This window comes from Bombyx mori, chromosome 20, assembly GCF_030269925.1.
Source record: "Bombyx mori chromosome 20, ASM3026992v2".
NCBI classification, from domain to species: domain Eukaryota; kingdom Metazoa; phylum Arthropoda; class Insecta; order Lepidoptera; family Bombycidae; genus Bombyx; species Bombyx mori.
The window spans coordinates 10,039,444-10,055,597 of NC_085126.1; the positions used below are offsets into that span (position 1 = coordinate 10,039,444).

Genomic DNA, 16,154 nt, shown 5'->3' on the forward strand with positions numbered 1-16,154 from the left:
TTTCTTTACGGATAGTACGCAAACCAAATTGAACTCTAATTACATCATTCATATTGGTCAAATTCGAGCGGATTTTTTTGAACATACAAGCTATCGAAAATGGACGCCGGTCAGTGAAAATATTGTTTTCCAGTAAACCGTAAACCACATTCCAGTGATTTAAAGACAAATAATTTATACATAATTTATAAATATTACAATTTTATTCCGTTTTCTGGTTGGACGGTACTATGGATGAACTTTTGAACGTTTTAGAAGATACCGCTGCGCTCTTAAACAAAACTCAAATTAATTTAAAGAAATGTCCAAAAGCTAGATTGACAAGAGGTTATGTAGAAGCAAGAATCAAATGTATCGAAGACTATTGGACTACATTTAAGCAAACGCATCTACAATTGGTAAAAATAACACCGAAAGAACAAAGACAAGAGTTACCATATTTTCAAAATGAAGATTACTTTGTGTTCGAAGATTTGTATCTCGTCTTGTTAGCCGATTTAAAAGATCTTTTGCAATCTTTCACACAAGCAGCCGCGCCGAGTACTTTAACGTCCTCACCAAATAATTCTAAGATTATTGCGGATACCGAAAACCTTGTTCGGTTACCGAGAATCGAATTACCTAAATTCACTGGAAACTATGAAGATTGGCCTACGTTTCAAGACCTATTTACCTCCTTAGTGGATAAGAACCCGGCTTTAAGTGACGTACAAAAGTTATATTATCTTAAGAGTGCAGTCAGCTGCGAGGCAGAAACATTATTAAAACCTATTCAAGTCACGGAAAACAATTATAAAAAAGCATGGAATATTTTGAAGTCAAGGTATGGAAATAAACGATTAATAATTAACTCAGTGTTGAAGAAATTATTTAATCAGAAGAAAATTAATTCTCAGTCTGCAAATCAATTAAAAAATTTATTAGACGTCACGACAGATTGTTTGAATAATTTAGAAAATTTAAACATACCTACGAGCTCCTGGGATCCTATAATTATATTCCTTGTGATACAAAAGTTAGACCCGGAGTCTCACAAAGAATGGGAGCAGACAGCTTATTCAAAATTAGAGGACGAACTACCAACTTGGGAGAATTTTAAGGATTTCCTGCAGTCAAGATACCGTACCTTAGAACTTGTATTGTCCGTGTCAGGGACTTGTAGCAGCCGTGACAAACCTGTAAGAGAACGTTCACATTTACTAACTGCCACAGCCACCACGTCACAGCCAAATGAAAGAACTTGCGTGCTCTGTAAAGAAAAACATACATTATGTCATTGTAAGAATTTTACCAAACTGCAACCTGAAGAAAGAGCTGATTATGTCAAGACCAACAATCTGTGTTTTAACTGTTTGGTGCCTGGGCATTCTGCTTACCAGTGTAAGTTACAAATGTCCTGTCGCTTATGTAGAAGACGGCATCACACTCTTCTCCACCGCCATCAAGACTCGGCACAAACTGAGGAAAAGAATCAACCGAGTGCATCTCACCACGGGGTAGAAGAGAAAGAAGAGGTTATAAATAGCATGGTGGCGTCACATCACAGAACTAAGCAAAGTACAGCACTACTAGCCACAGCCATGGTTTTAACGAGGAACGAGCATAACCAAACCGTTGTTCTTCGTGCGCTAGTAGACCAAGGTTCGCAGGCTTCATTTTTAAGCGAGAAGGCGGCTCAAACGCTCAAACTTACCAGGCAATCAGCGAGAGGAAGTATTATCGGGGTGGGATCTACTAGGACTAATGTTGATCACGTGGTTCAACTTAAGATTGGCTCCCGCTGGAATCCAAGCTTCGAAATCAACATACAAGCATATGTTATGAGTAAACAGTTGACCACAAAGATCCCCTCCAAAGCTGTAACTGTCACACATTGGCCACATCTAGAAGGACTCAACCTGGCAGATCCAGACTACTACCAACCAGGTTCTATAGACTTACTTCTTGGTGTTAAAGAGTATGCACAGATTGTGCAACCAACACTTATTAAGGGCCCTCCAGGTTCTCCATGTGCCCAAGAAACCAACCTGGGGTGGATCCTCTTCGGAGAAATCGATAATAGCCGTGAAAATGAATCATTTCTGGTCCTTCATCATCAAGTCCATATAGATCATATGTTGAAATCCCTCTGGGAAATTGACAATGATAAAAAGAGAATATTAACAAAGGAAGAAAAGCTATGTGAAACAATATATGAAAGCACACATACGAGAAATAGTGAAGGAAGATATCTAGTAAGGCTGCCATTTAATACAAATAATCCAATTTCGATTGAAGGAAATACGAAGGAAATAGCTAGAAAAAGGTTACTTCAACTAGAAAGAAGATTTAAGAAAGAAACTAAACTGAAAGAAGATTATACAAAGGTCATGCAAGAATACATAAAAGCTAACTACATGGAAGAAATACCTAAGAATGAAATAAATGAGAGAAAATCAGTATACTTACCTCATCACGCCGTGGTACACGCAGACAGAGAAACTTCTAAGACACGCGTAGTATTTGATGCTTCAGCGAAGGGCTCTAACTGCGTTTCTCTAAACGATGAATTGCTTGTAGGTCCGCAACTGCAAGAGAACTTAAGGAACATACTTATGAGATCGAGATTACATCGTGTTTGCTATGCAAGTGATATACAAAAGATGTACCTGCAAATATTACTTTATGAAGAAGACGCCGATCGATATCAACGCCTTTTGTGGAGAGAGAATGATACAGACCCGATTAAAGAATATCGTATGCTTCGTGTTACATTTGGTACAGCGGCGGCCCCTCACCTGGCTGTAAGAACGCTTCACCAGGTAGCTGACGATGAGGGTCGAAATCATCCAATGGCTGTTCGAATTATTAAAGAAGATTTTTACATGGACGATCTAATGTCGGGGGAGAGCAGTGCTCCTGAAGCCATAAAGAGAGCACAAGAAGTAGATAATATTCTACAGAAAGGTGGATTTGTATTATCAAAATGGTCATCCAATTCTGCTGAATTTTTGAAATCTATAGAACCAAACAAACGTACATCTCGAGCACAGTTGGATTTTAAATTAGATGGAAATGTACAAGCTCTAGGTTTGATCTGGAACCTGGGCACGGATCAGTTTCAGTACAAGGTTAACTTACCAGCAAGGTCAAGCAGTATTACAAAGAGAGGCATACTATCTGATATTCAAAGACTTTTTGACCCACTGGGATGGATCGCCCCTAGCTTGATTTTGGCTAAGATACTCATACAAAGGCTATGGCTAGAACCGATTGGCTGGATGACGAGATTAACCAATCGCTGTTACACGATTGGCTGACAAGAAGAGAAGACTTTGAACATGTAAAAGAGATAGGTATTCCAAGATGGCTAAACACAGTAAGCACACAGATGGAAAACATCGAGGTTCATGGTTTCAGTGATGCTTGCATGAAAGCCTATGCCGCGGTAGCTTACATTCGTGTGAAGAGGGAAGATGGTTCAGTATTCACCAATCTATTAGCTGCCCGTACTAGAGTGGCACCACTCCGTACCGTGTCTCTACCACGCCTGGAGTTATGTGGGGCGTTGTTATTAACAAGGCTACTTAAGCAAATAGAAAATGCAATGCGTATACGTACTTCTAACATCTATGCATGGACAGACTCATCAATTGTTCTTGCATGGCTATCTGGTGATCCTCATAGATGGAAGACATTCGTGGCGAACAGGGTCGTAGAAATTGTAGAAAATGTAAACACACACCGATGGTTCCATGTAGCTTCGGAAGAGAATCCTGCAGACATCGGGTCGCGGGGCATGCTGCTGGCGGACTTGAAACAGAAAGAGTTGTGGTGGACAGGGCCTAAGTGGTTATGCAAAAAAGAAATAATATACAGTAAGCCTGGAATAACGGAAACAGAATTAGAAATGAAACCAATAAAATTAAATACTTACCACAATACAGAAGAACTAAAACTTATAACCGCTCAGTTTGAAGATTTTGATACGTTACCAGAATTACTAAAAACTATTATTTACTGTAAAAGATTTTTAAGATACAAAAGTAATTTAAGTACGAACAAGGAAATAACTACACAAGAATTAGAAGAGGCGCTTATCACATGCATTAAGTTAGTACAACAAGAATTCAAAGAAGAAATAGATCGGCTAAGAGATAAGAAACAAGTTAGAAGAAAAAGTAAATTACGATCGCTAAACCCATACCTGGATGAGAATCATATCCTCAGGGTGGGCGGTCGCCTTAAACATACTAACTTACCTGATGACCGAAAAAACCCAATTATTATTGGAAATTACAACACCCTAGTACACTTGATCGTTGCTGACGCCCATATCAAGACACTACATGGAGGGATTCAGTTAATGCTATGTTATCTCAGATCAAAATATTGAATCTTAAGGGCAAGATCAATAACAAAATTATGTCGTTTGCCAGTGGATTCCACTCGGTGAAAGGTCATCTTGTAATTTTGTCAAGATTCTCTACCAATGTCACTGTAGCAATATTATACTAAGTCGCAAGTTAAGCATATTGTATTATGATGTCTAGTATTTAAGCAACCTTTATTTCGTTTTGTAGAATATTGTTTTGAAGTCACCTTGACGTTGTAATTAGTGCAATAGATTTAGAAAGAACTTAGTAGTCCTTTGGTGGGCGGTATGTTGTTACTAACCTTATACTCTTTGCTAATTACGATATTTTTACTTGTCAAAAGTGAAGTCAGTCGCACAATAAATGTCGTTGCAACCACACACAGTTTTTCTTTACGGATAGTACGCAAACCAAATTGAACTCTAATTACATCATTCACTGGTGGTAGGACCTCTTGTGAGTCCGCACGGGTAAGTACCACCGCCCTGCCTATTTCTGCCGTGAAGCAGTGGTGCGTTTCGGTTTGAAGAGTGGGGTAGCCGTTGTAACTATACTGAGACCTTAGAACTTATGTCTCAAGGTGGGTGGCGCATTTACGTTGTGGATGTCTATGGGCGCCAGTAACCACTTAACACCAGGTGGGCTGTGAGCTCGTCCACCCATCTAAGCAATAAAAAAAATACCCTTCTCCCAGTCACCTGGGGTCGACTCAACATGTTTTCTCCGTCCATACTTCTCTATCATATACCATTTCGCTCACTCCCCTCTTACACATATCGTCTTCCACACAATCCATCCAGTTTTTCTTAGGTCTACCTCTTCCTTTAAAGCCTTCCACATTAATAGTTAAAACTCTAAAAACCTCATTGTCATTTTGTCTCATCATATGTTCATACCACCCCAAACGCGCACTCCTCAGCTTCTCTGTCACAGGTGCCACTTTCAGACTTCCTCTAACATATTCATTCCGCATTCAATCCATATCCAACCTAGCTCCAGATATGACCCTCGAATTCTAAAAGTGAATAACTTGGGGGTTTTTTAATACTTTGAATTGGAGTGCATTACTTATTCACAGCAGAATAGTAGTATCTATAAATACAAGTCTATAGCCCATTCTACTACAGCCAATAATCACAGAACTTTTCCCATTTCTTTAAACGCGAGGGTAAGCTGCCTCGCTTCCGTCATTTGAAATCCGTCTATCATCCCCTTTACTTATCACAATGTGTGATATAATATTTAAAGCTCTTGCTGCCCTATTTATTTGTAGTAGTACATTTATTTATGACTATCATGACTACTAAGGAAGTGCGAGATGTTTTTCCTCTCTCAGATTTATTGCACCTATGAGAATATATTTGATTGTTTTATTCAAAGCACCGTGTTTCGACGAATTTCGGCTATAACTTTGTAGGTCTGGTTCAGGGAGGGTTTTGTTTTTGTTTTTAGGACCTGTTATTGTGAGCACACGGCTGCTTAGCAGTAGAATCAGTAGGCTTTCTCATCAGCAAAGAATTAGTGCAATAATAGGTATTATTGAAGTCGTCGTGGCCTAACGGATAAGACGTCCGATGCATTCGTGCTGAGCGATGCACCGGTGTTCGAATCTCAGGCGGGTACCAATTTTTCTAATGAAATACGTACTCAACAAATGTTCACGATTGACTTCCACGGTGAAGGAATAACATCGTGTAATAAAAATCAAACCCGCAAAATTATAATTTGCGTAATTACTGGTGGTAGGACCTCTTGTGAGTCCGCGCGGGTGGGTACCACCGCCCTGCCTATTTCTGCCGTGAAGCAGTAATGCGTTTCGGTTTGAAGGGTGGGGTAGCCGTTGTAACTAAAACATGAGACCTTAGAACTTATATCTCAAGGTGGGTGGCGCATTTACGTTGTAGATGTCTATGGGCTCCAATAACCAATTAACACCAGGTGAGTTGTGAGCTCGTCCACTCATATAAGCAAAAAAAAAATATTGCCCGCAAAAATCCAGCCGATCGAGACCACAGACACATAACAAACACAATTTCAGTAACACTTTAGAATTTCAGTGTTCTCTGGCAACATTATTGTGGAGTCATACAAATAATGATAGGGTGTTGCCAGCGGGGGTGGCAATTTTACCCCCCGCCGGAAATTTCGGTGCATATCGGGAAGTTTTCGCCTCTCGTTCCTATATAATAGTTGGGTAATGATTATTCGTGTACTATACGAAAGTTCCACTAGCATTGACCTGACGCGATATTGCTTGCAAATCGTTACAGTAAAATTTTAAGAGCAAATAACAATTACAGATTTATTTTAAGACTATCTCAATTAATTAAATCTTTAAAAAAATTGTAGCTTGAAGTGATGATCCTGAAGAGTTTTCTTTTAAGGTTATTTACATCAATATAAATAAGTTTCTGAAATAATGAGACACCAAATCAGAACTACAGTGGGAGGTCCTTAACTGACTGCAGCATAACTGTCTAGAGCAGGGACATCGTAAGACGCATCAAGTCCGCCCCCTCCAATGCTGGGTAACGACCACGACCACTTTGCCAAGAGTGAAACGATTAAGACGAAGGAAATAATGCATAAAAGATTCCCAAATCCAGCCAGATACAGAGAAATCGTACCTAACAACTGCGCAATCGATGGCCAGATACAGAGAAATCGTACCTAACTACTGCGCAATCGGTGGTCAGATACAGAGAAATCGTACCTAACTACTGCGCAATCGGCAGCCAGATACAGAGAAATCGTACCTAAGTACTGCGCAACCGGCAGCCAGATACAGAGAAATCGTACCTAACTACTGCGCAATTGGCAGCCAGATACAGAGAAATCGTATCTAACTACTGCGCACTCGGGACACTAATCATGACACCGCCACTCATCTCGAAAATGAGATCCAGATTTCAATTGTTTTACATGAGAGTTGCCTTGACCCTCAAACTGGAATCCATAACTGCCCAGCTGTAGAAATAGGCAAGATAAGCAAAAATTGGACTTCAATAGTTAGAATAATACACGAGGAAGTCACTGTGTTTTCCAAAAAAAATTAAAACCCAAAGTATATGCGGGCTTCAGAATTCCAAGATAAGCTTCTAATTCTTCTTCTAATCCAATATACGATATTTGACGGATATATTTATTGACGATAAATCGGATAAAGTATAACACACACAAATATTAAGTTTTTACTGAAATTGCTATAAAATTTCCTTACGCGACGAAAATTTATTTGACTTTTGGACGATAGAAAATTCCGTACCCAATTCTGCTATAAAACTCGTATGGTGGCTGTGCAGGTAATAATATACTATATTAACAAAAGAAAACGATATATTTTTCCTAAGTCGAACGTAAATCTTTTTCGTAGTGTTATATCAATATTCTGTGAGTGGTTGTAGAACAGAGGTCGTAAAACATAATTGAAATTACGATTTAAGTATTAAGATTTAAAATTTTCACTGGTGGTAGGACCTCTTGGGAGTCCGCACGGGTAGGTACCACCACCCCGCCTATTTCCGCCGTGAAGCAGTAATGCGTTTCGGTTCGAAGGGTGGGGTAGCCGTTGTAACTATACTGAGATCTTAGAACTTATATCTCGAGGTGGGTGGCGCATTTACGTTGTAGATGTCTATGGGCTCCAGTAACCACTTAACACCAGGTGGGCTGTGAGCTCGTCCATCCATCTAAGCAATAAAAAAATAATAAAAAAAGTAATGTGGTAGCATGTGTGACGCTTAACGAGGTTCATCACCTGCGATAATCACTTAACATCAGAGGCTACTGGTGGTAAGGCATCTTGTGAGTCCACACGGGTAGGCAATATCTGCCCTGAAGCAGTAATGCCTTTCGGTTTGAAAGGTAGGGCAGCTGTTATACTGTAAAAACTTAGACCTCATATCTCAGCGTATTTGGCGGTAGTTACGTTGTTGATGTCTATGGGCTTCAATAGCTTTAGTAGATCTAAAGTAGCTAAGAAAGCTGATGTTTGTAATTGCGTCTCTTTGTCTCTTTTTTTTTCCTGCCAATGCTGATATGCCTTGAGAGGCTATTTCGCTCTAACATGTAGGTGAGCTCACGGGGCTCAAGCCGGAGTGGTGCTAACACTGGCCCTAGCAAGAGCAGTCCTTCGCAGAATTACCACCGGATCGGAAACGCGACCCACTGAGAAGATCCGGCGAGAAACTCAGTGGGCTGTGTCTGTGGGTTAATTCGCTCGTCGAGCCCTTGGTCGCAAGCAACGGGTTCGACGAGGACGGTGACCGGTGCTTTCTTCTCACAAGATCGTAATTTGACGGCTTAGTATGAATTTAATAAAATTAAAAAGAGAAAAACATATTATTTTGTGTTGTTCGCACGCTTTAGAAATGAAATTAAAATATTAAATACTCTATCTCATTATTTCGCAGGCTAATCCAACGGGTAAACGACCGAAAGGTAATTGGCCCTTTTTTATTCTTCATCTTTATACATATTATATTTCATTTCAAAAAGGTCTCTAACATCTCTAACATTAGCGCGCAATTGTAGTTAAGCTTTTAATTAATTTTAAGCTATCACGCTCTAACGATAATATTTTATATATAAACGTTAAACATTTATTCATTTATAATAATATTATATTATATGTATTGTTCTATCCTTCTCTTATCTCTCACTACATATTATTATATTTTTCGGAGCGACTACAGTTATTAACACCATCGTCAGACATCGTAGGGGCGAATAGGGTGATCGAGCTAAGACAAATATTGAGTACACCAATCACGTTTGTGGTCTTAGAACAATTTAGAAATCTTCTCTTGACGTTAGCAAACAAAAACGAATGACAGTTCTTAGGACGGAGGCACCGCTCTTCAAGAAGGCTGGTTGGTAAGTGTGATGGCGTCTACGCGTCTCCATCGGCTAAGCTCTGTCGTAGCACGAAGTTAGCAGAGTTCCGACGATACCACAATCGTGCTGCCATCTCTCGGGAGTCGTGCTGTGTTTCGTTTAGCTACCAAACTAATGACCGTCTCCGACATGTTAAATATTGATAATTAATTTAAAGATGTGACCGTTCTAAACATTCTGGAATTAATTAATTAGATCGGTTAAAGGAGACGGAAATCGACTGAATACCGGCATCTGGAACTGGTTTTTATGCTGAACAGCGACACCTTTGGTCAGCAATCGACGTCTGTTTGTTAATGAAGATGCTGAAGAAGATTTTATGAAGTCGTCGTGGCCTAAAGGATAAGACGTCCGGTGCATTCGTATGTAGCGATGCACCGGTGTTCGAATCCCGCAGGCGGGTACCAATTTTTCTAATGAAATACGAACTTAACAAATGTTCACGATTCCACGGTGAAGGAATAACATCGTGTAATAAAAATCAAACCCGCAAAATTATAATTTGCGTAATCACTGGTGGTAGGACCTCTTGTGAGTCCGCACGGGTAGGTAACACCACCCCGCCTATTTCTGCCGTGAAGCAGTAATGCGTTTCGGTTTGAAGGGTGAGGTAGCCGTTGTAACTATACTGAGACCTTAGAACTTATATCTCAAGGTGGGCGGCGCATTTACATTGTAGATATGTATGGGCTCCAGTAACCAACTAACACCAGGTGGACTGTGACCGCGTCCACCCACCTAAAAACCAATAAAAATAAAATAAAAAAAATGCTGGCGAATTAACATTTATAAAAAATACTAGCTGTAATGAAAATCGTCAATGTACTTCCTCCTTTCAACGTTTCAATGTTTTTTCGGAATAAAATATTATAGCCTGCGTCACTCTGCTGATCTATTTCTATCAGTTTGTACTAAAAGTCGCGTCAATCACATTACATTGTTTCGTCAGGAATAAGGACAAACAACAACACACTTCCACATTTGTAATATTATGTATATATTTGTTCTGTTATGTAATCTATAGTAATATACGTAATATACCGTCTGGCGTAGTGGTAAGTGACATGGTCACTTTACAAGGGGGTCGCGGGTTCGAATCCCGCCAAGGGAAGATATTTGTATGATAAATATAAATGTCTGTTCCAGGGTTATGGATGTCTATTAAATATATGTATGTGTATAATAAAAATCTTACATTTATTTCCGTTATCTGGTACCTGTAACACAAGTTCTTTACGAACTTATCACGGGATCAGTTAACGTAGCGTGATTGTTAGTAAAAATATTTATTTATTTATATTTATATTTATATAAATCTACAGTGGTTTTTGCGGATGTTCCGTTATAACTACTGAACCATGCATCCGATTGACTTGAAACTTGGTATCCGCATAGAAAATACATGTAATTAATGGATAGACTAATATTTATATGAATATCTTACTGGTGGTAGGACCTCTTGTGAGTCCGCACGGGTAGGTACCACCACCCGCCTATTACTGCCGTGAAGCAGTAATGCGTTTCGGTTTGAAGGGTGGGGCAGCTGTTGTAACTATACTGAGACCTTAAAACTCATATCGCAAGGTGGGTGGCGCATTTACGTTGTATATGTCTATGGGCTCCAGTAACCACTTAAAAACAAGGTGGGTTGTGAGCTCGTCCACGTACCTAAGCAATAAAAAAAAAGTACTATTAGAAGTATGAGTACTAGTTCTCGAAATTACGATTATCAGTTGATACTTTAAACAAGCGAACGCAGCGTTGACTTGCATAGAATTAAAACTCAGTTACGAAGCCTCATGTCGCGCCTCAAGCGGTTTTACTTGGCAATACTTTTCAATCGCCATTCCTTTCTTATTACGAGCGTACTTGACTTGGTTACAAACAATGGCGGCTTCCCCCAATGCTCGAACTCATTGTTACCTCACTCGAATAGAATACGTCTGTCGTCTTACCTATTAAACCACGGAACCACGTCATAAATTACAATGATTTTGTTTGTTCGAATTGAAAAAACATTTTAAACAGTAAAATGCGGAGGCTCACATAGATTACTTTTACACGATCATTCGTAAGCGCGTGGCCTCCGCGTGGAGCCGGCTCCGGGACAGCCCGAACAGCCTCCTGGCCGCGATAGGCAGTCGCTATTGCTGCCCTATACTGAGGCACTGGAATGAAGTCCATGTGTTGGCTCAAGACCAGCCATGGTCAATGTAAAATAAATAAAATTAAAAGCTTTTTTTTATAGATTTTTTTTTGTATTAATAACACTTCAAAATTTTGTATTACTATTTTTTTTTTTTTATGCTTAAATGGGTGGACGAGCTCACAGCCCATCTGGTGTTAAGTGGTTACTGGAGCCCATAGACATCTACAATGTAAATGCGCCACCCACCTTGAGATATAAGTTCTAAGGTCTAAAACTACTAACACTTCATATGGAATTTAATTCTGAAATAAAAATTTATTATTATTATTATTTATTTATATTTATTTTAAATCTTATTAGTTACATAATATTTTTTAAAAAAGATATTAAAAATACAATTTTTAAAAAACACTATATAAAAATAGATTGCCGCTGATGGCGGTGTCTACGACACAAGCCACCAGTGGTTAGGACTCCAGAGTGAGAAACCTCCTCTTTTATTATTATTATTATTATTTACAGCATTTTTCATGTCGGACTACTAAATATTGTTTATAGATGTTCAAAATAATTATTTCGAACGAGACAGTTTTGTTTATTACTTGCGGTTACAAATTACATTTTAAAATCTTACAATACAGTAAGTTGAAATATATTTAAAATACAAGGCAGGCTCCATTATGCGATGCCATTTTGAAATGGACTCGAATAATATTTTTAATGTAATTTGAAAGACGACACTCCTCAACTTGAGTCGTCCCGTCTTGGTACACTGCGAGCCATAAAAACGGATTGATTCCAAAAACAAATCTGAGAAATTGTAAGTTAAGTTCATTTGGTTATTTGATGTGATCTAAAGATTTACAGTGTGCTTAGTGAGAGTTTTTTAAGCTTCCTTTTGTTTGCCGCTTGGGACGCTGTTCCGACTCCATACAAATTCGAGTTAACTTTTACGCGATCGAGAAGTTAAAAAACTCGCACTAAGTACATACCTTGGTGGTAGGGGGGGATCTTGTGAGTCTACGTGGTCACGCTCAACGTCCTGTCTAACTCAGTCACGAAGCATGCTTCAGGCTGGATTAAATTAGAATCTTTATACAATATTACAGCTGGAATGTTTGCAAAATCTTTAAGAGCTGTATGAATAAATTCATGTGCTGGAAACTTTCGCATCAACTCCGTTATAATTACGACGAGTCTCTAGACATAAGAAGATCGAAGCAATTGCTACACCGCATGTCAAATGGTATCAATTTGAAAAATCAAAATCTTGGAATAAGTGGCAACAAAACTAAACTGTCACTTAAATTTTATTGTCAAACCTTAATGGCTTCTTCTGTGACTCTTTAAAGCCACCATTAAAAGCTAAGAGTTTTTAACGACTATCCAAGACGACCGTCCGTTAGCTTGTGAACACATAACTTCTGTTAATGTCAGTGTCGGTTGTGGCTTAGCGGGATTGACAGCTTGCAGTTTTAGTTTAATGTCCTTTTTATGTTCAGCGTCGTGAAGGGAAGTCGCAGGAATGAATTTACGATTTTTCAGATTTAATAATAATAATAATAATGTTTTTATTTCAAGTAACCATGACTCATATAAATTGTTAATAAGACTTAGACCTATGTTAGTAGTTCTATTTACATCACAATGAATTACTGTGGTAACATCCCATGGGAGATGGCACCACAGCGACCCATGTATATACCAGTCCAGCCTGCTTGCGATCATGCTCAGGATACTGTTGGAGCTGGCCCTCACTCTGTTTACCAGAGATACACACCTCTTACGCATGGTAGCGTAAAAACAATCTATGTGCACGTCTGCAAACATCCCTGAAGCGCTACAAAAAAAAAAAAAATTTAAATAAAAAATTTAAGACACGCCACTTGACGATCTGGACTTCTAAGTTTAATGTGCGCCTTTTGATTTATGGCAGAAAGAGATTTAGTACCATAGGCCGCAAAGAACAAGATTTGTTTTATTGCCCTTGTAGGCAGACGAGCATACGGCCCACCTGATGGTGAGTGGTTACCGTCGCCCATGAACTTCAGCAATGCCAGGGGCAGAGCCAAGCCGCTGCCTACAAAATTTGAATGATGAATTTTAGTAGGTTAGATTATTAACACGTTTCCATTAGCTTTTGCCAAGATGATCTATCTGGAGTAACGCAAGAGGTACGCACTTCAGATGTAGTGCTGGAGAAAAATGCTCTGGATTTCTTGTACTGATCTTCGCAACAATGAGTCCAATCTTCAAGAACTGTAAAGAATCGAGTGCCTCTTCTGCCGAGTTCAGTTTGGAGTATATCGGGTCGCACGTCAGATTTTCCGTTAGGTGAATTGACCAGATCAGGGCTGCAACAGATTGCCCTCTGCATGTCAGCACCAAACGCACAGCCGGAGAAGGAGTGGCTAGGACTTGTGAAGCTCGTCACTAAAAACATGGCGACCACGACCACTCTACCAAGAGTGTAGACAGCGAAGAAGACGAAGTATCTATTTAAGCAATGGAATATTTAAGATTCTATTTTAAGATTATAGAGTCCGTTTAACTTGAAATTTTACACAAATGTCAAGCACTTTTGTCTAACCCTGATTAGGATTACCAAATTTCAATATATATCATAAGTTTCAGCTCGATTTATAGATCCTTTTTATCTCTATCTCGGAGTCTTAGACAAGTGGCACTTTGAAATCCAACCCACCCCTTTTCCTTTCAGAAATAATTTATCAAGCATCCAGAGCAAGAAGACTTTCTATTAAACACATTTTCTATGTATATATTAATACGTGAAGCAAAAACGTTGTATCCCTTTTTGCGGAAATTGCGCGGACGGAGGAGTATGAAATTTTCCATACTTATAGAGAATATAGAGAAGAAGTGCACAATGCTAATATTTTTTTAAAATAATGCATAAAAGATACATTAAATCAATAAAGAAAACATTACATACACTACATACCATGTATTTGACGCACACACGCATGCATACTATTAATTGTCAAACTTTTGTTCTTGACGTCTGTGGTCAAATTGAGAATAGATTAAATATTGTTTGTCTTTATTAATATTTTTTTATAGTGTAGCCTTGGTGAAATTTGTGATTATATAGAAGTATAAATTACAATCATAATAGTGTACAAACTTACAATTTCAATTAATTATAGTCCAATTTCGACTACTGCGGGACCTCTAGTAATTATTAAAGCACTTGATCAATTTTTTTGTCTTCCACTGTAACAAAAACACGGGCAGCATAGGCGCGTCTTAATAAAAATACTTACGAAAGTTCCCGGAGAATTTAGGTGAATTTAGAAAATTATCTGACGAGGTGTTTCATCGCTTAATAATTGTTCATAGGTAGCTTGGCTGCCGAAAATTTTGTTACGAGAGCTTTGTGAATGATAACGAAAGCTAGTTGTAGTAAATAGTATTTTCATTACATTGTAATATTTCATTTTTTTTTTATCTACCTAATCTGATAGCCTTGAGAGGCTATTTCAGCGGAACCTTAACCAGTAGATGAGCTCACGGGGCTCAAACTTGACGACGTTGCTAACACGAACCCTAGCAAGAGCCGTGCTTCGCAGAATCTACCACCGGGTCGGAAACGCGACCCACTGAGAAGATCCGGCGAGAAACTCAGTGGGCTTCACCCGTACACGAGACACATAAAAGTCGTCGTGGCCTAAGGGATAAAACGTCCGGTGCATTCGTGTTGAACGATGCACCGGTGTTCGAATACCAGGCGTGTACCAATTTTTTTAATGAAATACGTACTCAACAAATGTTCACGATTGACTTCCACAGTGAAGAAATAACATCGTGTAATAAAAATCAAACCCGCAAAATTATAATTTGCGTAATTACTGGTGGTAGGACCTCTTGGGAGTCCGCACGGGTAGGTACCACCGCCCTGCCTATTTCTGCCGTGAAGCAGTAATGTGTTTTGGTTTGAAGGGTGGGGCAGCCGTTGTAACTATACTTGAGACCTTAGAACTTATATCTCAAGGTGGGTGGCGCATTTTCGTCGTAGATGTCTATGAGCTGCAGTAATCACTTAACACTAGCTCGGCTGTGAACTCGTCCACCTATCTAAGCAATAAACAAAAAAAAAAATTTTGACACTTGGGTCAAAAATTGGCTCCTCTCTTCACAAAATGCGTAGTGGCAAAACCGTCTCTCCCTCTAGGCTCTTGTCTTCACGTTAACAATCATTACACAAACTAATTAATTCGGTAATAACTTAAGACGAATTCCTATGAAATTAACGCTTAATTAGTTTCAAACTGTCTCGAATAATTTATCTAAATTACGACAATTTCATAAGTTTATTCTTCTGTCGACTTGGAGTTGTAACGAAAATGTCTTAATTTCTATTAGTACTCTTTTTTTTATTGCTTAGATGGGCGGACGAGCTCACAGCACACCTGATGTTAAGTTGTTACTGGAGCCCATAGACATCTACAACGTAAATGCGCCACCCACCTTGAGATATAAGTTGGAAGGTCTCAGTATAGTTACAACGGCTGCCCCACCCTTCAAACCGAAACGCGTTACTGCTTCACGGCAGAAATAGGCAGGGCGGTGGTACCTAGCCGCGCGGACTCACAGCTCGCGACAGAATGTAGGGCGACCAGGGTTAGCAGCACGATTCTGACGGTATGTGCTACGAACTAATCAGTTTTCCGACTATAAACAACAATTTATATAAAACGTATATGTAGGGGTGAAAGGATATTTGATTTAAGGGA

At 39.1% G+C, this 16,154-nt stretch overlaps 2 protein-coding genes across 5 annotated transcripts in view; one reads left to right on the forward strand and one right to left on the reverse strand.

Annotated features, from left to right (window-relative positions):
- LOC101740004 (KH domain-containing, RNA-binding, signal transduction-associated protein 2) overlaps positions 1 to 16,154 on the reverse strand; it is a 284,259-nt gene that overhangs the window by 236,092 nt on the left and 32,013 nt on the right. The window lies entirely within an intron of this gene.
- Positions 100 to 7,328, forward strand: LOC119630060 (uncharacterized). The gene is made up of 3 exons (XM_038018130.1): positions 100 to 109; positions 925 to 3,110; positions 7,134 to 7,328. The coding sequence occupies exons 1-3, from the start codon at positions 100 to 102 to the stop codon at positions 7,326 to 7,328; spliced, it is 2,391 nt and encodes a 796-aa protein (XP_037874058.1).